Here is a 24,732-nt window from a genome sequence, read left to right as displayed (position 1 = left end):
AGCTGATAACGAGCCAGTAACAAACTTTTGTTGGAAGATGGCATAAGTAGTTCCTGATGTATAAGAACCGAGTTTTTTACTAAATAGGTGTATTTAGAAAATATATTTACCAATTTGGTGTAGTTTGAAAATTATTTACCAAAATTGGTATTTTTTTCTTGAAACTTGATTGTTTATCTCTCAACTCTTTTAATTGAATAAACCAATCAATTAAATTAAACTACCAGATTGATAAAATGAAAAATTTTATTCAATAAAATATTATTAACATGAAACTGATTAATTATACCTTTGTAACTCAAACCTAAAACAGAACAAGTCAATTAACAATTTTCTTTTTATTGCTCGATCCACTCATTTATAGTTATACTATGCTATTTTTCTATTTGTAATTTAAGTATTAGGAGATTTGATTAAAAATTAAAATCTTGTTCTAACTACATGAACCATGTGTGTATATATATCACTGTTATTGAAAAAAAAAAGAAATATATATAAAAATTATTTAAAAAACAAAGCTACATGAACCACTAATATGCACCCTAGCTTCGAAGTTCTTACTAAGATTTTTCTTTTGATAATATTTGAATAATGATCAAATAATGGTAAAACTAATATTAATAACTAAAACAACATTTTATTAGAAATAATTACAGTTTGATAATAATTAGTAAATAGCAGTGTTCTTCTTTAATTTAATTTCATTTTAACAATTATTATTAGAACAATATGATAATTTACTTTTACTAAATTGAGTTTATCCAAATAGAATATAAGGGAGGCAAACAAGTTCTAAGAAAAATACCAATTTGATAAATAATTTTCAAACTACATCAAATTAGCAAATACTTTTTCCGACTTAACCTTTTCAGTAAAAAAAACTCACATCACCTTGCTACGCAACACGGGTAATGCTAGCTAGATTTTGTAAGAGTTAGACTATCATGCCCGACTTTTACTTGTCATACCCTCTTACGAAAATAACATATGAAAATTTTTTATATTCCCTCATAAAAAATCATATTTTAATTAGTTTTCACTTTTATATAAAAGATCTCAAGTGGAATGAGTGAAATGGTAATCGCTTTGTAGCATTTTAATAATAAATCTTCAAGTCGTTGTAGCTGCTGTCGTTGTTATTGTAATAAAGTGTTTCTGGCAATCGTATAATCGATTGACAAATCTTCTATTTACTTAGTTTTTCCCTTCATTTTGAAAAGGCTTTGGTATGTGAATTAATACTAATAATAATTGATCCATGATATCAATAATTTTTTTATAAGATAATAAGATTCATACATAATTTTGGAATTCAAATTTAAATATAGTATCTTGATAAACTCAAATCTGTACATACTTTTGATCACCTGATTATATTATTTAAATACTATTTATTTCCTTTTAATTGTTTTTTTAGAACGGCTTTTCCTTTTGTGTTATCGAAATTTTTAGGCTGCACTTTTTTTTTAATACAGATTATTTTAGTTATATGATTGATATATCTCATAGGTTGATAAGCATGGAAACAATATAATTTAACAAACTGTAAGATATATGGCACCTTACATTTAGTGTATATATATATATATAATTCATTTTAGTTTTTGAAGCTAACATTGAATCATCAATTCATCACCCATAATCTCTTTATGTCGAAAATGGGTGTTGCCAAGAAGCGCAAAGCCTCCAACATTGACACCACAACATCCAAATCCGACTATCAAAACTCGAACCTACCGCCTCTTGCTTCAACTTACAACGACAAGATACGTCCCATACTTGACGCCATCGACAAACTCCGTCGCTTAAATGTTACCCAACATAGCATTCCACTCCCCACCATTGTCGTGTTCGGTGACCAGTCCTCGGGCAAGTCAAGTGTTCTAGAGTCACTTGCGGGCATAAGCTTGCCCCGAGGACAAGGTATATGCACAAGGATGCCTCTTATAATGAGGCTTATGCACCAACATAATCCTGAGCCCGAGTACCGTTTGGAGTTTAAGAATAAAACGGTTAAGATCAAAGACGAAAGCCAGATATCCGAAGCCATTAGCAAGGCTACGGTTGAGGTTTCTGGTGATTCTAAAGGTATATCACATGTTCCATTAACTTTGGTGGTAAAGAAGAGTGGTGTTCCAGATCTTACAATGATTGATTTACCCGGAATCACTCGGGTTCCTGTCCATGGTCAACCCGAAAACATCTGCGAACAAGTTTCAGGTAAAAGATTTATGATTTGTGCACATAAATCTATTATTTAATTGTAATATATAACAAATCGATTATTATGTTTAAAATAATACATTATAATTACAATATAGATAACAAAATATTTTTCTTAAGATATAATGGCGCACATAAAAATATAAATAAAGTTAAGTGATAAATACATAATATGTGGGAAAATGTATTGTGTGTATACTTCTATCTATACCATGTGTATAAAAAAGTTTTGTATTTAGAATTTACAAATTTGAAAAAAAAATCCCTTTGTATACAACACATGAAGTGATATTTATAATATTTTCTATTTTAATAAAAAACCTAAGAGGTGATATTTATAATATTTTCATCTTAATAAAAAAACCTAATAATACTGAACCAACTACTTTTGATATAAAGTTGTTAGTAATTAGTAATTTAGTATAAAAAGGAGATTATCAGGATACAACTATTGGTACACAACTACACAACATTATATGGAATCTAAATAAGCATGTGTAAATTACTATTCTGTTACATCGTACAATAGTAACAGGAAACAATCCAAGAAGCAAAAAATAATAATTTGAGTTTGATAAAAACAAATCCTAAAAAGCAAAATATCAAAACCATTTGGTTCACCCCAAGTTGTCTTATGCTAAAATAGTGATCACATCTAGAAGAATGGATCAAATATGACCAAAATCCGCTCTATGCAGAAAGAAATCACAAGTGCTTCACTATGAGAAAATGCAGGATCAATGAGAATGCAAATAGGAAAATAAAAGAATATCACTTTTCTCAATTTCTACCGCATCACCATCTACCCCATTTCCATGCAATTCTCTCAAGGCTTAACTTTCCAAGTAGTAATAAAATGTGCCATAATAATTTTACCAATACTTAAACCTTAAAATATCATTGATAAATTTTGACCCGGATCTTACGGTGGTCTACGCACAATAATCTGATTCAGATTTGTTGACCCATAAACAGCAGCAAAATTGACATGAGTTCAACATTGCAACCCTTAATAAATCTGTTATTAATGGCTCGTTTAATCCGGTTTGACTTCCCAAAATAACCCTGAATGTGAAACCAAGGCTGCTCAATAATTCTGCACTTTCTGTTATTTATCTAGTTATCTACTTCAGCAACTAAATAGATTCCAGTAAAATATATTTACCTTGTGACAATGCCATTTGCATGTTGCTTCATTTGCAGTCTTCCTTATGCATAAGGTTTATATATATATTTTGATCTGTCATATACGTTTTGAATATTTCAGGAATTATACTGGAGCACATAAAGCCAAAAGAAAGTATTATTTTGAATGTTCTTTCCGCCACCGTTGATTTTACAACATGTGAATCCATTAGAATGTCTCAACGTGTGGACCCAACTGGACAGAGGACCCTTGCTGTTGTTACCAAATCTGATCGCTCCCCGGATGGCCTGCTTGAGAAGGTTACCACAAACGCGGTCAATATTGGGCTCGGCTATGTATGCGTTAGAAACCGAGTCAATGACGAAACATATGAAGAAGCTCGAATCCAAGAAACAGCCCTTTTTGAAACTAATCCTTTGTTGTCCTTGATTGACAAGTCCATGGTGGGCATTCCTGTTTTGGCGCACAAGCTTGTTCAAATCCAATCGATAATCATATCCAAATGTTTGCCGGACATTCTCGAGAAGATCAACAAGAGACTTGATGATTTGGTTATGGAGCTCAACAAATTACCTCAAAATCTTACGACTATCCCTGATGCAATGAGTGCTTTTACTCAAGTCATTGGTTCCTTGAAAGAAACTCTTCATAAAATTTTATTAAGAGGCGAGTTTGATGACGACTTGAAGAATAAAGATATGTGCTGCAATGCGCGTTTGGTTGAGATGGTAGATGAGCTCTCAAAAGAACTGCACAAGAATGCCAAACCTTCTGAAAACTTTATGCTTGAAGAGATACACGTTTTGGAGGAAGCTAAGGGAATCCAGTTGCCTAATTTTCTTCCCGAATATGTGTTTTTATACTTGCTACAACAAAAAGTAAGCAGCATCTCCGATTTGCCTAAAGCCTTTGTAAATAAAGTGGCGGGCTATATCGAGAACATTTGTCTTAAAGTTTTAATTGATCTTTGTGGGAATTATCCTCAGTTACTTTCCCCCATGAGGAAAGCTGCTCAGAATGTGATGGCAAAAATGAAGAACAAGTTTTTGAAAAGGGTTTCTGAAATGATAGAGATGGAGAAAATCACAGGTTACACGTGTGACCCTCATTTTGTTGATTCTTGGAATGGTTTAAAGTCGGCTCATTATCAGTTAATAAATGCAATCTCAGCTCTTTCTGAATCGGTTCATATCAACGGGTATGGGCCGGCTAAGATTAAACATTTGTTTAATGCTCCTATGCATATCAGGGATCTAGCGTTTGATTTGAAGATGAGGATGACTGCTTATTGGGAAATTGTTCTGAATCGAATGGTGGATTGGTTAACGCTTGAGCTTCGTTTAATGATCTGAAAGGTTGCCAACAAGGAGATGGAGGCGGCAATAGTTAATGAGGTAATGGTGCATGGTGGTGGTATTAAAAAGATGTTAGATGAACCTCCGTCTGCTGCGAAAAATAGGGAGAGGCTTCAAAGAAACATTGCATTGCTTAAAGAATCCAAAGAAATAATCGAGCAAGTCATGGATGACATTCGTATCACAGTTGATTAGTGTATGCATTTAATATTTGGTGCACGTTATAATGTCATTCTAGCGTACATGTTTTTTGGTAATATGAACTTTGTTACTTTTTATTTTGGGGATCTTAGTTGATGACAATCTTATCGCCCGTTGATTAGAGTATGCATTTAATATTTGGTGCACATCCTACACAAAAACATAAAATAAGTAAGCAAAGCAGGTTTAGTAATCATTCAGACTTATGAAGAACCCACTCAAATATTCTGAAGGCAGTATAATGTAAATGTCTACGGTTTGAGGCAATTACTCCTATGATATGGACATATAAAAATTGCTTTTCATCAAGAATAAAAAAAAGAGAAACTAGTAAGAAAATACCGATTCGTAGTTCAATACAAAACAAACAAAATTAACCAAAACACATACTTAGAAAATCCTGAATCAACCATCAGTTGTTAAAAAAACTAATCAGACATAACCTCAATGCCATCCATGACTTGTTCCATTATTTCTTTCGATTCTTGAAGCAAGCTAATGCTACTTTTTAGTAACTCCCTCTTTTTAGCCACAGATGGTGGTTCGTTCAACATTTTCTCTATACCACCGCCATTCACCATCACCTCATTCACTATCTCCTTCTCCATCTCCTTGCTCACGGCTTTTTGCATAAAAAAACGCAATTGAAGAGCTAAAACATCCACCATACGTTTCAAAACAATTGTCCAATACGCGGTCATCTTCATTTTTAGATCAAAAGCTTGATCCCTTGTGTTTGCCGAAACATTACTTAGATGCTTAGTGTTAATCGTCCCATAACCTTCCACATGAAACGTGCAATTGATGCTGCTCACTGAGTTCAAAAACTTATCACGGTAGCCCATTAGCTTGTTATAAGAAGTAATAAAGTCTGGGTCACATGTGTAAACCGTGATCTTTTCCATCTCTATCATTTCAGCAACCCTTTCCGCAAACCTGACTTTCATTTTCTCCATCACACGGTGAGTTGCTTTCCTTATCAAATGAAGCAATTGTGGGTAATTCCGACAACGATCAATTAATACCTTAGCACAAACGGTTTCAAGATACGCCCACACATTATTTACAAAGTCAATAGGTAAATCCGATATATTATTCACTTTTCTCTTAAGCAAGCTAAGAAATACCGAATGCGGATGTAAGTTAGGCAACCGGATCCCATTAGTTTCCTTTAAAACCTGCATTTCCTCAACGAGGAAACTTTCAGAAAACTTGAAACTATATTGAAGATCTTCTGATAGCTCGTCTACCATTTCTGCCAACCGAGCATCACAATGCATTTGTTTATCATTCTCATATTCATTCTCAAGGTCACCTTGGATTATGATCTTTTGAAGAGTGTCTTTCAAAGACCCAACGATTTGCATAAATGTAACCATTGCATCAGAAATACTTGTAAGATTCCGTGGTAATTTGTTGAGCTCCAAAACCGAAGCATTGAGCCTCTCATTTATTTTCTTGACAATTACGGGCAAACATTTTGATATGATTACTGATTGGATCTCGACAAGCCGTTGTGCCAAAACAGGAATACCCACCATGGATTTGTCAATCTTAGAAACCAAAGGGTGAGTTTCAAAGAGTAAGGCTTCCTGGTTACGAGCTTCTTCGTAGGTTTCATCATTGATCTTGTTTCTAACACAAATGTAACCAAGGCCAATGTTAACCGCATTTGTGGTTACCTTTTCAAGCAGGCCATCTGGGGCTCGGTCACATTTGGTAACAACAGCCAGTGTCCTCTGCCCGGTGCTGTCCACAAGCCGTGACATGCAAATTGATTCACATGTAGTGAAATCGACCGAGGCAGACAGAACATTCAAAATAATGCTTTCCTCAGGCTTTATATACTCCATTATGATACCTTTAAACATGCATAAACATATAGCATATAAGAACTCAAATCCCTTACATAATATTAACACATTTAGAATGATTCATTGTACCTGAAATTTGTTCGTAAATGTCCTTCGGTTGATCACCGATGGGACACGAGTGATTCCAGGCAAATCAACCATGGTAAGATCCGGAACACCTTTCTTCTTAACCACCAAAGTCAACGGAACATTAGATATACCTTTCGAATCGCCAGCAATCTCCACCGTAGCCTTACTAATGGCTTCAGATATCTGTCCTTCATCAACGATCTCAACAGTTTTCTTCTGAAACTCCAGACGAAACTCGGGTACAGGATTCAGATGGTGTTGAAGCCTCATTACAAGTGGTACCCTTGTGCAGATATCCTGCCCACGTGGCAGACTTATACCAGCTAGTGACTCTAGAACACTAGACTTACCGGAGGACTGGTCTCCGACGACAACGATGGTGGGGAGTGGAATGCCTTCTTGGGTGACGTTGAGACGGCGGAGCTTGTCCACGGCGTCAAGGATGGGACGTATCTTGTCATTGTAAGATGCAACAAGAGGCAGGTGGTTGTGATCGTCGATTGCCATAGTTGTTAACTGCGGGAACTAATAGTTAGGAGGATGTTGGTTGATAATGTGGTACAAGGAACGGTTATTAAGAGCGAAAAAAAGTGGGTAGAGAAAAAGGTTCGAGATAGAGACGAGTTCAAGTTGTATAAAAGGGTTTGGATAACAGAAAGGAATAATAATTAGGAGGATATATTATGTTTATGTATATCTTTTAATCCGGTCATTATATAAATTAGCATTAACTACGTGCTATTAAACCCGTAATCTAATATTTACGTGATAGGAATTCGGTCGGTATAGGTATGTTTTGTTATGTTTATTGTTGTTATTAATTAAGCTATTTATGAATCAAATTTACCTATTAATCCATCTATAATATATATAAACGAAAACATCAAAATTATACGTGTCGCGAGGTGGTCGTTCCCCTTTTTTTTAGAGTCATCAGATTTGCTTGATTTTTAAATGGAGACTTCTCATGTTTTTTTACCTAAATTCACGGGTATGAGTCTTATCAAACTCATATATTTCTTAAACGGGTTATAACATTTTTAAATTAAAAACCAATATTAACAAATATTTGATATGAAAATCCTATAAGTTAGGTATATACTAAAAATTAATATCTAATTTATTTAAAAAAAGATATATATTATTTATAATTAAAAAAAAGTGAGTAGAGAAAAAGTTTCGAGATAGAGACGAGTTCAATTTGTATAGTGATAAAATTATACTGTTTTAAGTCTTTGGATAATAGAAAGCAATATCAATTAGAAGAATGTAATGTTTAGTTATGTTAATTGTTATTAAGCTACTTAAGAATCAAAGTTATGTTGGTAATTTTCATTATATCATGTCCGTTACGTGTATGTGATCGGGTTTGACCTATTATGTGAAAACTACTTATTCTAGTAAAAGAAAATAATTATAGACACATGTCACTTTGTGGTTAAACCTCACAACTATTTTCCCTCATAAACTAAGAACTCTGTTATATATCAATAATTATTCACTTTAATTATACACTCTATATATATTATAACTATAACATGATTACATTATTCATTTTTCCTTTAAACTCTGTTTATATTTTATCTATACATTTTAATAAAAATAAATATTTACGTATTATACTACTATACGTTGTTAACATATATTCTAAATCATAATTGGTGAAATCCAAAAATCAACAATAAACTGTGTTTGTTAAAGATTGAAAAGAATATAATTGCAAATGTTATCATTAACATATTATACAATGTATATTGTTGAAAATTGTAAATAAAAAAACTCGAATATTCATTTTACAAATCAATTTTTTAATCATTAAATATATGCTTTGAAATAACCGAAATATATATATATATATATATAATAAAAAATACAAGTAAATATATATGTAAATAATAATAAATGTAGCACAAAAAAATATATGTGGATGTGGTGGCGAAGCTTGGACACGAATGTCGGGGAGGGGGGGGACTCACTATATATTATGAAAATCATAAACCGGGGGGGGGGGGCTCAAACTTTTGGCCGAAAACATGTAAAATTACACTATGTATAAAAATTTTCAGGCGAAAAAAACTAAATTTACACTAATGCGCGAAAAAACAGGAGGAACCGGGGCCATCCCTGGCTCTTGATATCCTTCGCCCCTGTATGGATGTTCACTGATTACGTAGTACTAAAATAGTAATACCAATAATAAGAATGACACAAACAAACGGTCATCTAACATTGTAGTTGAAATCAACGAAGAAAGAAAAATGATAATAAAAATGAATAAACAATAAATTAATACGGAGTAGTAAATTAAAGGTTTATTGGATTTTAATAATCCAAACTTTGGCCTATTGGCCGATATTAATCCCAACATAAGAAATTCCCTAGAATAATCTCAGCTTTCACTCTGTTGGCCTCCACTGAGCCTTTTCTTAACAGGAACTAACCCAATTAGTTTTAGGGAAAAATATGTCATTTCTACAAATTGAATGGGATAAACGAAAAATATAAATTAACTTAAAAACTCAACGAAATGGGCGCCACCACCACCGTGGTTGCCGCCACCGACACCACAACCCTCAACACTGCCACCACCACGACCGCCGTCGTCGACACCGTCACCACCACCATTACGGCCTCCGCCACCGGTGGTGGGGGTGGAGGCAATGGCGGAGGTCGCGGTGGTAATGGCGGTGTCGACGGCAGTCGTGGTGGTGGCGGTGTCGTGGGTCGTGGTGTCGGTGGCGGAGACCGCGGTGGTGGTGGCGCCCGTGTCGTTGAGTTATTAAGTTAATTTACATTTTTCGTTTGCCCCCCTTAATTTGTAGAAATAACATAATTTGCCCTAAAATTAACTGGGTGTAGGTTCCTGAACGCGGATCGTACACGGGAAATCTCTAACAACGCAGGTGCGGAATCCCTGCGTATATAGGTACGAGTGTAGATATTGTAGAGATTGAATACACGAACAATGAACACGAGCTATAAGGTAAATACGTTATATTGAATAACTAAACACGTGACAGTAAGTCACTGTTACAGAGAACAAAACGAAACAAAGCGTAACCAAAAACCCTAACTCACGTCCTCTTCTGTTTCGGCTGAAACAGTGTATTTAAACACGACAACTTCGCCACTGGCGAAGTTGTCAGTAACCTCGCTAAATCAGCAAGTTCGCCATAGCGAACTTGCTGATAACTTCGCTAGTTTACAAAACAAAACATAAACAAACCATTAACTATATTACAGACTCGATAACAAATACTAGACTATGAACTACTGACAAACATGTACCAACAGACTCCCCCTTGGCAGTAGCTTCATATCTTGATCTCTGAGTCTTGTAATCTTGCACTTTCACGCGTGCGCCCCTTCTCTCACACAAACCGACACAACTCCTTGATATTTCCTCGCTTGATCCTTCCAAGCAGGAATGTAGAAGATCTTCTTGTTGTTCAGCACTTCCAGATCAGCCTGCGATAGATTAACAAGATGCATCGGGTCATAAACCCGAAGAACTTCTTGTTCGTCCTCATCTTCCATAACCGCCTCAGCTGTCTCGCAATCCACATACCACCATTTCAGATCTGTTAGGACATTCTTGGGCATGACTCTCATTGGTACTTCCTTCAGATGTCGGACTGGTTTATACTTCATAACCATCCATGGTTTTCCGTCAGCCCTCATTCCCCTATCTTTATCTTCTATCAATCTTCCTTTCTGAGGCTTTAGCAGTTCAAACTTTTTGTCTTTGATGGCTTCTTTCCAGACGATCTTTTCAATAATTCTCGCCATATTATCGTTACTTCTGTTAATTAGCCCCAGTCTTGCTAACTCTTTCACCTCGCATTCCGGTAGGGAGTTTAGAGATCTCAATAATCTTTTAAAGTATTGAATGCCGTCGTACCTTTTGATCACAAATAATTTCAACTCTTTGTCGTACAACCAGCATATAATACCTTTCTTCGACTCTGCATAGCCCTTTATATTATACGTCTTTCTAAACATTGTTGGCACTGCAGGCTTCTTAGTTTTAACAAACCATTGAGCACACCCTTCTTTCCAATTTGGTTGCTCCTCCCATACCGTATCATCTACCACATTCTCATCTCCCAAATCTGCTCTTTCAACAGCTGGAATCTCATGTTCCACTGCGTCATCCACGATCTCTCCTTCTTCCAACACATTCACCACATCAATATTTTCTCCAATCCTTTCAATTTCCTCCACGGGCAACACATCATCGTCATCATCATTCACAAAGTCATCAACCTCCTCCTCATCTAACTCCTTCAAAGCATCGATGACGTCTTCAACATCAGCATCGTCATCAACATCCACAACATCATCACCCGCTGCATCAGTTGACTCCCCCTCAGCTGTGGAAGCCCCAAGATCCTGAGAGGTTCTTGGCAGCTCACCACCTGCACCCGAAGGTGCGTTGGGATCATCGTCATGATCTTGTCGTCTCTTTGTCCTCAACTCATCGCCCCTGCAAGTCGTCTCCCCCTGAGATGCCAAGAATTCCTTGAAGGCATCGATAGTTCGTCCGTGTTCTACCAGGAGGGCGGCTTGGATTTGATTGGCTTCCACCAGGCGGTCAATGGTCTTCGATTGTTCAGCAACAATACGCTCCAGCGAAGCAATCCGTTCAGAGTCTGAAGCAGGCGTTGGAGTTGGTGGAAAAGTAGCAGCTGAAGTGACCGCAGGTGGTACACTAGGTAACCCTGCAGTTGTTGTAATTGTTGAGTCGACGAAGCGTGCAACTACCACCGGGGGATCAACCAGTTGGGGTGGTAGCGACACAACTGCTGGTGCCGACGCCTCGACCGTAGTAACCTGTGCAGTAGTAGGCAATAGAGACATACCTGACAAGGCAGGCGGAGCAAATCGTACGAACCTTGAAGTCTCCCCCGCTCCAGTGACCATACCTTGTCGTTCTCGACGTGAGCGTTTCAGCACAAGTCGGACTGCCTCTTCCTCATCTTCATCATCTTCATCCTCATCCACAGCCCTCGGTCGCTTACCCGATATCCTCTCCCGAGTCACCAACAACCGTCTGGCCTCAGCAAATGTTTCATCCAGCTCGGTTTCAGCTACCGAAGTAGCCGCTGAGGTAGTACCCAAAATCTGAGAACCCGAGAGATCCATATCGAACAGACCGTGTCCACTGAAGGCAGCATCCAGATCAATGTTTGCAGCAGCAGACACAGCCTGCGATGAAGTAGCTGGCACAGCAGCAGAAGTGACAACAGGCGCAGCTGATACAGCATGAGGTGCTGCCGCCTGATGTGGTTGGGGATCCCTGAACTCATCCCCGCCTGCATGGACATACTCTGGGTTAATTAGATACCCGAAAAGAGGAGTATGCCTGGGACGACGCTCAGGGTTGCTCCGAGCGCTTGACGTCCTGCACTGAGCGAAGATACGCTTAGTGACACACTCAACGAATCGTATCGGGCGCCTTTGCGGTAGAGACGGAGCAATGTGATTGATAATCATCTGCAAGAAGCGCGGATACATAGTGAATCGCTCGCGCGCCGCAGCCCGTATTTGGCGATCAATCTCATAGAATATCATCTGACTAAATGAGTATCTGCGATTATAAGTCAGCGCAAGCATAGCCGATTGCATCGTTGCCCCCATTCCGTCTGTCCCTCCCTTCCTGCCGGACATGCAAACAATCAACACATGCATCAAGAACCGCCATTGGTCCAGCAGAAAGCCTTTCCTCCTTTGTGAGTCCCCCAGCGGACCCGAATAACCCATTCTCAAATATGCTCCATCACGGAAAGGAGCTGTGAATTCCGTAGGGTCATCTCTGGTTTCTGCACCGAACTGCAGAGCCAACCGTATATCCTCAGAAGAGAATTGTATGTTTTGGCCATTTACGGTTGCTCGTATCACCGAAGGCTCAGCCCTGCAATCAAGGTAAGCTGTCTTCCAGAAGTCCTCAATGTTTGGCAGGGAGATGGGCAGTGTTGTCGTTAAAGCATGAAATATCCTTGATCGCTGGAGAAATGTGATAATCTCCCTGAAATCATCTAAGCCTCGTGCATCTGGATCTAAGGTGATATATTGGTTGTGGGATGGAAAGAATTGTCGTTGGTCATCACCGTCATTACCACCAGTTCCTCCAACAGCAGCCATATCTGCACCAAACAAGACAAGTTAGAGAGCAGTAGTGTATTCCACAAGTTCGCATAGAACCAAGTGCGAAGTTGTGAGGTAACCAGTACAGGCGAAGTTAAGGGTGAGGCGAAGTTGGAGACAACTTCGCTTCGTCCTTAAGTTCGTCTGAAAACTGATAAGGCATTTGAAATAGGCGAAGTTAAATTCTTGGCGAAGTTACGGTTAACATCGCCACTGGAGAACTTAAGCCGAGGGCGAAGTTGGGGACAACTTCGTCATTGGCGAACTTCAGCCACTGGCGAAGTTGAGGATAACTTCGCCAAAACCTTAACTTCGCCAGAACCAGAACCAGCGACTGTTCAGATTCAATCGATTTTGTCCGATGATTTTCGGACAAAATCGATGATTTATAAGTGAAGAACAACATATTTCAAAGGATTTGAGACGTAAGGCTCGTCCATGATCACGTAACAAAGGGTCAGAAAAACTTGGTTTTGAACGACCGACGATCCAAGGTCTCGAACCGGGTAAACTATTACGAACGAGAGAGGTAAGATACAAGTGATAACACATACCACAAGAATAATAGTAACAAGAAACACAAGATCGAAAAGACGATTGAGTATAAAGATCGCCGAAGGATTTGAGGTTTTATGTTCGCCGGAAGATTTATGAAAGAGCTACAGTGTTGAAACAGAACATATATAGGGCGGAGTTGTGTCTGGCGAAGTTACGAATAACTTCGCCATGGCGAAGTTAAGCACAACTTCGCCAAATTCAACAACTTCGCCAAATTCAACAACTTCGCCAGTAACTACAAAATCAGCCCTTTAAGTTTGAAAAATTTGTCATTTAACCTTGGAAGCTTCCAAAAATAGTTATAACTAAAATGGTCATGTCCAAGTAACCAGTCAAAATTAATACAACTTAAAAAATAGGAAAAACTTATTTTACGAAACAAGGGATCAAATTTCAGTCTAGTCAGGGGACCACCATGTTTTAGAAAAGATCCTAACAGGAATCATACTAACTACGTGACTGTCACTTGGATCCGTGTTTGGCTGTATTATGACATAGAGAAGCAGGTTATAAGCATGTAATAACTTAAATGGTTTTCATTGTTTCTGTGATACGGATTAAGGTTCAGTTAAGCTCAAAAATTTAAGTTGGCAACAACTCAGAGGTAATGATGCCTTCTATCTATTCTCAAAGCGTATTTGGCTATACCCAAGTCACCCCGAATTGACTTCGACCCATAGTGTCTGATTAACTTGTAGATACTCGTTGTCTGCTTCCCGTTTTCTTCTTACTCCAAACTTGAGAAATCTTGAGAAGTGTCGGTTCTCGTGTTTATTGTCACTACTTCTCATAAGTACATTTTTTTTTTTTTTTTTTTTTTTTTTTTTTTTTTTTTTTTTTTTAATCACACATAAGAGTTTTCATCGGAGTACTAAACTACTGCAAGTCCCGAATCTGGATCACTGCAGTGTCTTGAAATGCTTTCTTCACGGGAATCAGAACACTCACGGGCTCGTGTATGACTGGGTAGTTGCTTTTCTGCCTATCCTTCGAAAAGATATGTATGAAGACATGCAAAACTCTTAAGGAGTTTCCACATTAAATTCGAGTAAATTTAGGTTAGTATCACATACACTTTTACGCACCATTAAAATTACCATGACATACAATGACTGTTCTAAAGCCTTTTAAGCTTAATAACTTCACTAGTTAGGCACACATAGTCAGTATACATATCATTTTCCAAGGGTGGATCAATTTTCTTTTAAACACAGCAAAGAACTTCTTACGAAGTAATAGACTTGAAAAGTAATTTCATTTCCCAAAATAAAGTTTTGAATTCAATTGCCCCAATCATGTCAAAGTCATCAGGTAAACGGCTATCCTGAAGATCCATTGGATCAGCTGGACCGACCACATGCAAGTATGTGTCCTTCTTACTAAGAATGACCGACTAATTTTCAGCAACTGAAAGAAAAACATGTCAACACTGCCCCAGTTACTTTCAGTCTTCCGGTTAATGGCTATCCTCATTTCCTAAGTCGAAAACAAGGACCAAAACATATCCGAGGAGATGTCCATCAAACCGAGGTAACCGACTAATTTTAAGCAATAAAGACTCATTTTTTTTTTTTTTTTTTTTTTTTTTTTTTTTTTTTTTTTTTTAAATCAAAAACAAAGACATGGTTACTCGGGATTGATCATCCCATTTAGTTCAATTAGGTTTTGAAATCTGGATTTATCAAACGCTTTTGTAAACAAGTCAGCAAAATTTTCAAGTGTATCAACTTTTTCGATCTTGATCAGTTTCTTCTCAGCACAATCCCGTATGAAGTGATGACGAATGTCAATATGCTTAGTTTTACTGTGCTTCACGGGATTGTTAATTACTGAGATGGCGGCAGTGTTATCAATTAAAATAGGAGTGAGTAAGAAATTCAGACCATAGTCGCGCAATTGTTGCTGAATCCATAAAACCTGAGAGCAGCAGTTGGATGCTGCCATGTATTCAGCTTCGCAAGTTGAAATTGCGACTGATGTCTGTTTCTTGCACTGCCAGGAAACTAATCTTCCTCCAAGAAACTGACAGCCTCCTGTTGTTGACTTCCGACTCTGATTACAACCTCCATAATCAGAATCAGTATATGCCACCAGTTCAACGTCTCCTCCCTTTGGGTACCACAATCCTAGTTTCGGCTTGCCCTTGAGATACCGCAAAATCCTCTTCACACCTTTCATGTGAGATTCCTTTGGGTTTGCCTGAAAGCGAGCACAAAGACAAACAGAAAACATTATATCAGGCCTAGAAGCAGTTAAATACATTAAAGAACCTATTATCGCCCGATACAGAGTAGGGTCCACATCTGCGTCACCATCTGATTCAGCTCCCAATTTGTGATTGACGCAGATTGGAGTGTCATATGGAGAACTGTCCTCCATCTTGAATCTTTTCAGCACATCATGAACATACTTTGTTTGATGAATGAACATTCCATCTTTCTTCTGATCAACCTGCAATCCTAGAAAGAAAGTTAGTTCACCCATAGCACTCATCTCGAATCGTTTCTTCATGACAGCCTCAAAATCTTGACACATGGATACTCTTGATGCAGCAAAAATGATGTCATCCACGTAGACTTGAACCAGTAAGAAGTCACATCCTTCTCTCTTCACAAACAGCGTACTGTCGATCAAACCCCTTTCAAAACCATTTTCCAGCAAGTAGTCCGATAACGTTGAATACCAGGCACGAGGTGCCTGATGTAAACCATATAACGCCTTGCTCAACCTGTATACATGATCAGGAAAGTCTGGGTCAGGAAAACCCGGTGGTTGCTCAACATACACAACCTCGTCAACTTTCCCGTTAAGAAACGCACTCTTTACATCCAACTGAAACACCTTCATCTTTTTGAAAGCAGCAAACGCCAAAAACAATCGAATCGCTTCTAACCGGGCAACAGGAGCGAAAACCTCATTGTAGTCAATACCCTCTTGCTGATTAAAACCTTTAACAACCAGCCTCGCCTTATTTCTCACAATAATCCCCTTTTCATCTCTCTTGCACTTGAACACCCATTTCGTGCCTATAGCGTGCACATTCTTTGGTTTTTCGACCAAAGTCCAAACTTCCATTTTCCCGAACTGAGCCAACTCTTCTTGCATAGCTTCGACCCACGAGCTGTCCTTCAAAGCCATTTGATAATTTTTCGGTTCAATTTGGCTTATAAAGCAGGAGTACAAACATTCATTCATTATACCTGTTTCTTTTATGCTTGAATAAACACAGGTGTGCTCATTCAGGCTACTTCTGGTTTGTACACCCGAGGACACATCACCTATAACATTCTCCAAAGGGTGATCTTTGTGAATTCTCGTGGTCGGAACAGCACCGACATGTAAATTGTCTTCCAAGTTTGAAGAGATCTCATCTATGGTAGTTTCAGGCTGAGAGTGAAAAGGATTAATAAACTCATCTTCAGTTGAGGCCGCAGGGGTATCGATAGGGTTTGATGTGGAAGGCTGAGATTTTTCTGTCATCTGATGTTGCACTAGCTCCTCTTCCTCATCAAATATCATCTTCGTCACAACTCTTTCGTCTTCTTCAGCAATTTCCAAATTAGGTACGTTAAACGACTTAAACAGTTTAACATAGTCAAAAAGCTCAGCAGGTCCATTGCTTGGTTTTGGCGGTTGATAACTAGTAATGTCGGTGTTACAAACCACCTCCACCTTGCAAGTTGTCGTATTGAAGACCCGTCTGTTGGGAGTCCCAACAACATAACCGACTAGAATTCCCTCATCGGCTACTTCACCAAATTTCGAGTTAGTCTTCAAAATCGAACAAGGAGACCCAAAAGGTTCAAGACCACACAAGTTGGGCTTCCTTCCGTGCATAAGCTCGTAACAAGTTTTTCCAAGTCTCTTAACGGTTAACACCCGATTCAGAACATAGCAGGCTGTAGCAACTGCTTCAGCCCAGAACATCACAGGAAGCTTTGAGTCGGCCAGCATAGTTCTGGCTCCTTCAATCAACGTTCGGTTCTTCCTTTCAGCTACTCCGTTCTGTTGTGGAGTATACGGAGCGCTATATTGATGCTCAATACCCTTCTGAAGACAAAAGATTTCCATCTCAAAGTTCTTGAACTCTGTCCCATTGTCGCTTCTGATGAATTTAACTGATTTACTCATGACGTTCTCGACTTTTGTAATTAGATTCTTCACCATCTGAGTCGTCTCGTCTTTCGTTTTCAGAAAATATACCCACGAGTATCGTGAGTAATCATCAGTTATCACCAAGCAGTAAGAAGTACCGCCTAGACTTTGTACATTCACCGGACCGAAGAGATCCATATGAAGTAGTTCTAGAGTACCAGCAATTGAGTTGATCGTCTTGGTGAGATGGCTTTTCTTGTGTTGTTTTCCCTTCTTGCACGCTATGCATTTATCTTCAAAGTTAAAACTCTTTAAGGGAACACCCATCACAAGCCCATTTTTGACAATGAAGTTCATCTTACGAAGATGAATATGTCCCATTCTCCTGTGCCATAACTCTGATTCTGATTCGCTTGCCTTTGTCATTAAACAGGATTCTCTGGTGGCCATTTCAGTAGACCTCATATCCATCACGTATGTATTCGTTTCACGTGGAGCTTTCATTACTATCCATTCTTCTGGTATATGAAAACCAGGCTTCAATACAATTGCTTCATTCTTAGTGAAATGGACAGTACATTCTTTATCACAGATCTGCGACACACTCAGCAGATTGTGCTTTAATTCCTCCACAAAATTTACATTTTCAAGTGTCATTCTCCCATTCGACACTGTTCCTCTCCCAGTTATTCTTCCTCCGCTTTCACCAGCAAAACTAACTCTAGCTCCCTGAACAGGTTTTAAATCTTGCAACAAGTGTTTGTTGCCAGTCATGTGCCGGGAACAGCCGCTATCTACAATCCAAAGATTGTTGGCAGCCCTGTTCAACTGTTCCTGCACAATAAAACAATGAGTTAGAATCTTGGGACCCAAGACCAGTTGGTCTTGGATCGATACATCCCGTACCCTGGCTTTCTCAAGTTAGCGTCAGGATAATTTCTGTACGTCCTGTTAGGGAATCTCCCTGCAGATTGAGTGTAATGCCTTCCAAACCTTTGAGAATAGAAAGTGTTATTTCTTGTGGTTTGGTTGTAAAAATGAGGTTGGTTTTTATGAAAACTTGAATTCGTTACATTTTGGCAATTTTTAAAGTTTTCATTTTTAGCTGGAATAAAATGACGCTTATTCTCATTTTTATTTGGCTTCACATCTCTAAATCTCGGTTTCAAAGGACAATCTGCAACAAGATGTCCTAACCTGTTACATCTAAAGCAACATCTACTCTCCATTTTCTTGTCAAATGTTGGTTTGGATGTAGAGGTAGTATTACCAGCCGTTCGTCTCACATAAGGTGGGACGTACGGATTGAGTGGAGAACTCTTTTTAGAAACTTTATCATTATCTCCACTGGTGGGTAATTCTACCTTTTCTTTTGTCTGACCAGATTCGGACAACATATCCGAATCTGATGAGACTGGACTTGATACAGAAATATTCACACTAGAAACAGGCGAACTTGTTTTGCCACAGCTAACACTTGGTTTGACACTAGTAATTCTAATTGGGGTTGACTGAGCAATCTCAAAATCAACAGATTTCTGAACACTTGGATTATAAGTGTAATTATGGTTAAAGGGTGGTGGAACCTCGTGGTATCCGATTCCTGCCCTCTTTGCAGAGGTACTTGGATCACTCACAAGGTGATCAAGGATAGCCGAGGAGTTTCTGAACTGCTCAAGTTTGCGGTTCAGTTCCACCACCTTTACCTGGTGGTCAGCAATCTGTTTATCTCTATCAGCAATCAATTTTGTCTTTTCTTCCAAAACCTCATAACTAAGATCAATAATTTCTATTTTCTCAGCAAGTTTAGTTTTAAGACTTTTAATGTCTTTTTCACAAGCCTTTATCTTAACTTTATAACTGTTTTCTCTTGCTTTAATGAAATGGTGATCTTCTTTAACAGTTTTAAACTCAGCATCTAATTTGACATACTGATCAGTTATATTGGTTAGTTGCTCAGTCAAATTTTCACAATTAGCACAAATAATTTTGGGACATACCTTGGATCTACCATCCTGATCGTTCGCCATGAAAGCAGTTTCTTCTTCATTTGCTTTCTTCTCTCCATCAACCTTCTCAACTTCTACAGCTTCAGTCTCAGCCATGTGTGCTTGTTCACCCAAACCACTTGAGTGTTGGTTCCAGTTGTATTCTCCTGCCTCTCTAGTTAACATGGCATTGATCTCGCGGTTAATTCCAGAGTGTTGGTTAGGCCTAACTTGTCCCCGTTCAACTCTCTCATTCCTACATTCCCTAGCAAAGTGCCCGAACTGTTGACAATTGTAGCACCTTACTTTTGATTTGTCAAATCCAGGCCTACCACCAACAAACTTTCTTCCTGTTTTGTTCATAAAACGTTTTACCCGTCTCACGATCATTGCCATTTGCCATTGCAAATCCATTTCTTCCAAATCGTCAGCATCAATCTGGTCATAATCCTCATCAAGAACGGCAGGGTCCACAATCTTCCCCTGGATATAATTCTCGTATGAAGCAATAAATGAAGCGTAGACTGCAAACTGCTCTTCAGCAGATTTTACACTCATAGGCATCTTGGTGTAATTATTGCTTGTGGGACCAGCTGAATAACCACTTGTAGAGGATTGAGGCTTTGAAGCACTAGATCCTCCAGCAACAAAACATACGTCCCCATTTGAGTTCACAGAAACATTTCCTTCATGTGCAGAGTCAGAACCTGACTCCCCCTTCGAATAAAATGCAGCAGATTCAGGCCTTGAACTTGAGCCTGAGTTAACTTTAGCACCATACATACCAGGGTCTTGTATCTGGTCTGTGGGTGTCTCCTTTCGAACCATATTTAGCTCATACGTTCTGAGCTTGTTCACTGCAGTTTCTAAGTCACAGTTAGGAAAGTCTTTGTCTTCCCTCATTAACACGGTATACATTTCCCACTTCGGTGGGAGAGCATCTAGAAGCTTTTCAACGATCTCCTCCTCTCGATAGGCAATTGAATAGTTGCTAAGCTCTGTCATTAAGTGATAGTATCGGGTGATAATATCATCTAAGGATTCATTCTTCAAATATTTGAAGACGGAGAATTGGGTTTTTAAAAGTTTAATTTTTGAGGCACGTATACCCACGTTCCCCTCGAATCTGTTTTCCAGAGCATCCCAGAGCTCTCTTGCAGAAGTGTACTTTCGGAATGTATGAAGAACTTCTTGAGGTAGTGCCATAGTAATAGCAGCATGGGCCTTACTCTCAGCCTCATACATTTTCTTCTCCTCGTCATCCATCTTACTGTACTTCTTCACCACATCACGTCCTTCGTATTGCATGGTTGGAGGTACATATCCATCCTGCATGCACACCCACATCTTGGCGTCCTGATATTTGATATACTGGATGAACCTGTCCTTCCATGCCACGAAGTCCGTTCCCTTCATCAACCTCGGGGCCTTAGTGGCTGACCCCGCCTCTACCTCCATCTTGACTAAATCTGAGATGTTAATCGCGGACATCCTTGCGAAAACCTGAAAAACCTGAAAAACACACAAAAAAATATTAAAACAGCTCAGATGGCGAAGTTAAGAATAACTTCGCTGGAAGTTAACTTCGCTGAACAAGAACTTCGCTGGATCTTAAATTCGCTTGACTTGGCGAAGTTAAGAATAACTTCGCTTAGAATGAGCGAACTTAGGATGTAAGCGAAGTTGGGTGGTAAGCGAAGTTACGGATAACTTCGCTTTGGCGAACTTATGAGGTAAGCGAAGTTGTGGTTAACTTCGCTAATCCTTATATCTTCGCCGAAACCCTAATCTCCAGTGACGGCAACTTCGCCTGAATTCAGCAACTTCGCCCGATGAACGCGAAGAACAGTTCAGATCTGAAACTCGGATTTTAACGAGAATTTTGAAGGTTTAAAGGCTTAAACACACTGGTAGGTAGCTAGAATGAATAAACACACCAAAAACTCGTCCCGGTAACACCCGAAATGAAACGAAATCTACACCCGCGTGAAATCCCGAACCTCACAATCGAGCCGATGGCTCTGATACCAATTGTAGGTTCCTGAACGCGGATCGTACACGGGAAATCTCTAACAACGCAGGTGCGGAATCCCTGCGTATATAGGTACGAGTGTAGATATTGTAGAGATTGAATACACGAACAATGAACACGAGCTATAAGGTAAATACGTTATATTGAATAACTAAACACGTGACAGTAAGTCACTGTTACAGAGAACAAAACGAAACAAAGCGTAACCAAAAACCCTAACTCACGTCCTCTTCTGTTTCGGCTGAAACAGTGTATTTAAACACGACAACTTCGCCACTGGCGAAGTTGTCAGTAACCTCGCTAAATCAGCAAGTTCGCCATAGCGAACTTGCTGATAACTTCGCTAGTTTACAAAACAAAACATAAACAAACCATTAACTATATTACAGACTCGATAACAAATACTAGACTATGAACTACTGACAAACATGTACCAACACTGGGTTAATTTCTGTTAAGAAAAGGCTCAGTGGAGGCCAATAGAGTGAAAGTTGGGATTAATCAAGGGAATTTCTTAAGTTGGGATTAATATCGACAAATAGACCAAAGTTTGTATTATTAAAATCCAATAAACCTAAATTAAATACAGTAAAAAAACAAAAGTGTGATATGTGAATGAAATTAAAGGAAAAGAAAAGGTTATGTAAGTCCGAATCTGGATCACTACAATATGATATCAACCAAACGAGTATTGGTGCGGAATACCAATGCTCGGTTATTCAAGAACACAAGAAATAACAAGTAAACGAACACAAAGTTGCTTCAAAACACACGTATATATATTGAATACATCGAGTGCTTAAGCACTTACAATACTTGATAATAATGAGAATGAACAACCTCTCTAGTTCTACTCACTTTCTGCTCTCGTGAACCACCATTTACCCTATACATTATGTAAACTGTTTATAGGGAAACCAACAATCAAGCCCAAAGTAAAACCCAAAGCTCACCGAAATCCCAAGTGATCTCGGTTTACATTGTTAGCCCAATACGAAACCCAATAAACATATAACTAAGTACAAACCACTAAATATGGACCCAACAATCTCCCCTTGGTTTGTAGCTTCGTTCTTGTTTATTTCACTTCAGACCAGCCTAACCGAAATTCATAGGGATTTCGGTATTACACCAATGTAGTTCTTCAACTCGTCTTCGTTTATGTCACTTTAGTCTTGATCATGTCATGGCCTTTTGATATGCGTCAGTCTAACCAAATTATGGCCCAACAATCTTGCCCTTAGACTGATGCTTTCAAGATCTTCAGAATCTTTACTAGAGCATGATCAACAACTTCAGCATCTGCGTCCAATACTCTTCCATCTCTCCCTTTTTGACAACATCATCCAATTGAGTCTCAGATACTTCATATGCTTCCGTTGCAAGAAATCAGTCTTGAAAGAACAATCAACTTTGATAGAAAGATCAACCAAAATATTTTTGAAAACAATTAAATAAAACAAAATAAGACAAACATATTTTTGTAATTTTTATTTTTTTCTGTTTTTTTAATGATTTTCTTGAAAAGACTTGAAATGAGATCATACCAGCTAAACAAACTATAACACAATAACCGATATCAGATTTCATGAGCTGAAAAATTTCAAAACGATTTCTTAACACATTTGTTTCGACAAGAGTAATCAAGAAGTAAAAAATAAAATAAATGAAATAAAATAAAACCTAAAACAACAAATAAAACAAATTTAATCACCCGGTCTTCTTGTAATTTAGCTAAAAGTTGGGATCAAATTTCAGTTTTTAATAAAAATGTCACCTTTATGAAAAGATCCGAACATGGAATCACATTGTTTAAGGTGCTGTCACAAGATTCATGTTCAGCGTTATTATGACAACAAGAGACAGGTTGATAGCGTGTATCCCATACTTAGCATGATTTTTCATCGCATCAGTGATATGATTAAGGTTCAGTTAGGCATAAAGCTTAGATGGACATCACTCATGGACCTGTGATGCCTCCTATCTCTTCTCAAAGCGTATTTGGCTTTCCCCAGATCACCCCAATTTGACTCCAACCCCCTGGATTTGGTTTAAAAACTTTTAATGACATAACTTATTTATTTGATTTTTCTTTTCAAATTTGCAAACATATTTGAGGTTGAACGTTGGACTTACAGTTTAATTAACAAGCCTTTCATTCAGGATGTTAAAGGATTTATATTATTGCCTCCACCCCTGTAGTTCTGTTATTAACCCTGATGTTTGTGTCTTTCTTAAGAGCTTGTGAACATATATCAACTTTTGGTTGATTATATATTTAAAGTAATTTTGTTCACATTTGTTCTTTGTCATTCTCAATGAGATACTTCATTTTGGGGACCAAATACCAACGGGCTCGTGTATGACTGTGTAATTGCTTTTCTGCCTATCATTCGAAGAGATGTATATGGAGACATGCACATTTCTTCAAAATGACTCTCCACAGTAAGTTTAGCATATTTAGTTTATATCACTTCAACTTTTACGCATCGTGGAAAGTACCATACACATCAATGACTGTTCTAAAGCCTTTTAAGCTTAATAACTTCACCCGTTAAGCACACAAAAACAATTTATCTATCATTTTCCAAAGGTTGGATCAATTTTCATTTGAAAATATTTTAAAGCTTCTAAAAAGCTGTTAACTGAATAGTAATATCACTTCCCATAAAGTTACAGAAGACACACATGTTAAGAACTCAGTCACCCCGGTCACTCTTCAGTTTTTAGGTAAATGGCTATCCTGTATGACCACTAGTGGTTAACAGGACCAAAACACATATGAAAATACGTGTCCCTCAAACTTGGAATTACCGACATAATTTTAAGTGAAAGAATTCAAAACACAAAAACACATCACAATCGCCCCGGATGCTTTCAGTGTTTAAACAAATGGCTATCCTTTGAATTTACAAGTAGATCACCGGACCAAACATATACAAGTATATGTTCTTCAAACTTGAGCAGCCGACGTAATTTTAAGCAAGAGTAAAGTTTGAAAGACATAGAATTTTTTTATTATTAAACGCACACACACTCTTTT

The 24,732-nt window shown here is 38.2% G+C and overlaps 1 protein-coding gene and 1 pseudogene across 2 annotated transcripts; one reads left to right on the top strand and one right to left on the bottom strand.

Moving 5' to 3' along the window:
• Positions 1-1,590: 1,590 nt before the first annotated feature.
• LOC143548375 (dynamin-related protein 4C-like) lies at positions 1,591-5,207 on the top strand. 2 transcript variants are annotated; one of them, XM_077039563.1, is made up of 3 exons: positions 1,591-2,220; positions 3,491-3,723; positions 3,808-5,207. In XM_077039563.1, exons 1-3 carry the CDS (start codon positions 1,650-1,652, stop codon positions 4,720-4,722), a joined length of 1,719 nt encoding a protein of 572 aa, XP_076895678.1. In that variant the 5' UTR covers positions 1,591-1,649; the 3' UTR covers positions 4,723-5,207. The 2 variants fall into 2 exon arrangements, with proteins under 2 accessions (XP_076895678.1, XP_076895677.1); XM_077039562.1 differs by having other exon boundaries at positions 3,491-5,207.
• A 9-nt stretch (positions 5,208-5,216) lies between these two features.
• LOC143548377 (dynamin-related protein 4C-like) lies at positions 5,217-7,635 on the bottom strand (annotated as a pseudogene).
• Positions 7,636-24,732: the final 17,097 nt, after the last annotated feature.

Source organism: Bidens hawaiensis, unplaced genomic scaffold, assembly GCF_021521415.1.
Source record: "Bidens hawaiensis isolate Kalapana, Puna unplaced genomic scaffold, B.hawaiensis_p1.1 tig00015059_1, whole genome shotgun sequence".
NCBI lineage: Eukaryota > Viridiplantae > Streptophyta > Magnoliopsida > Asterales > Asteraceae > Bidens > Bidens hawaiensis.
The sequence above is the reverse complement of the archived record's forward strand: the minus strand, read 5'-3'. Positions and strand labels throughout refer to the sequence as shown.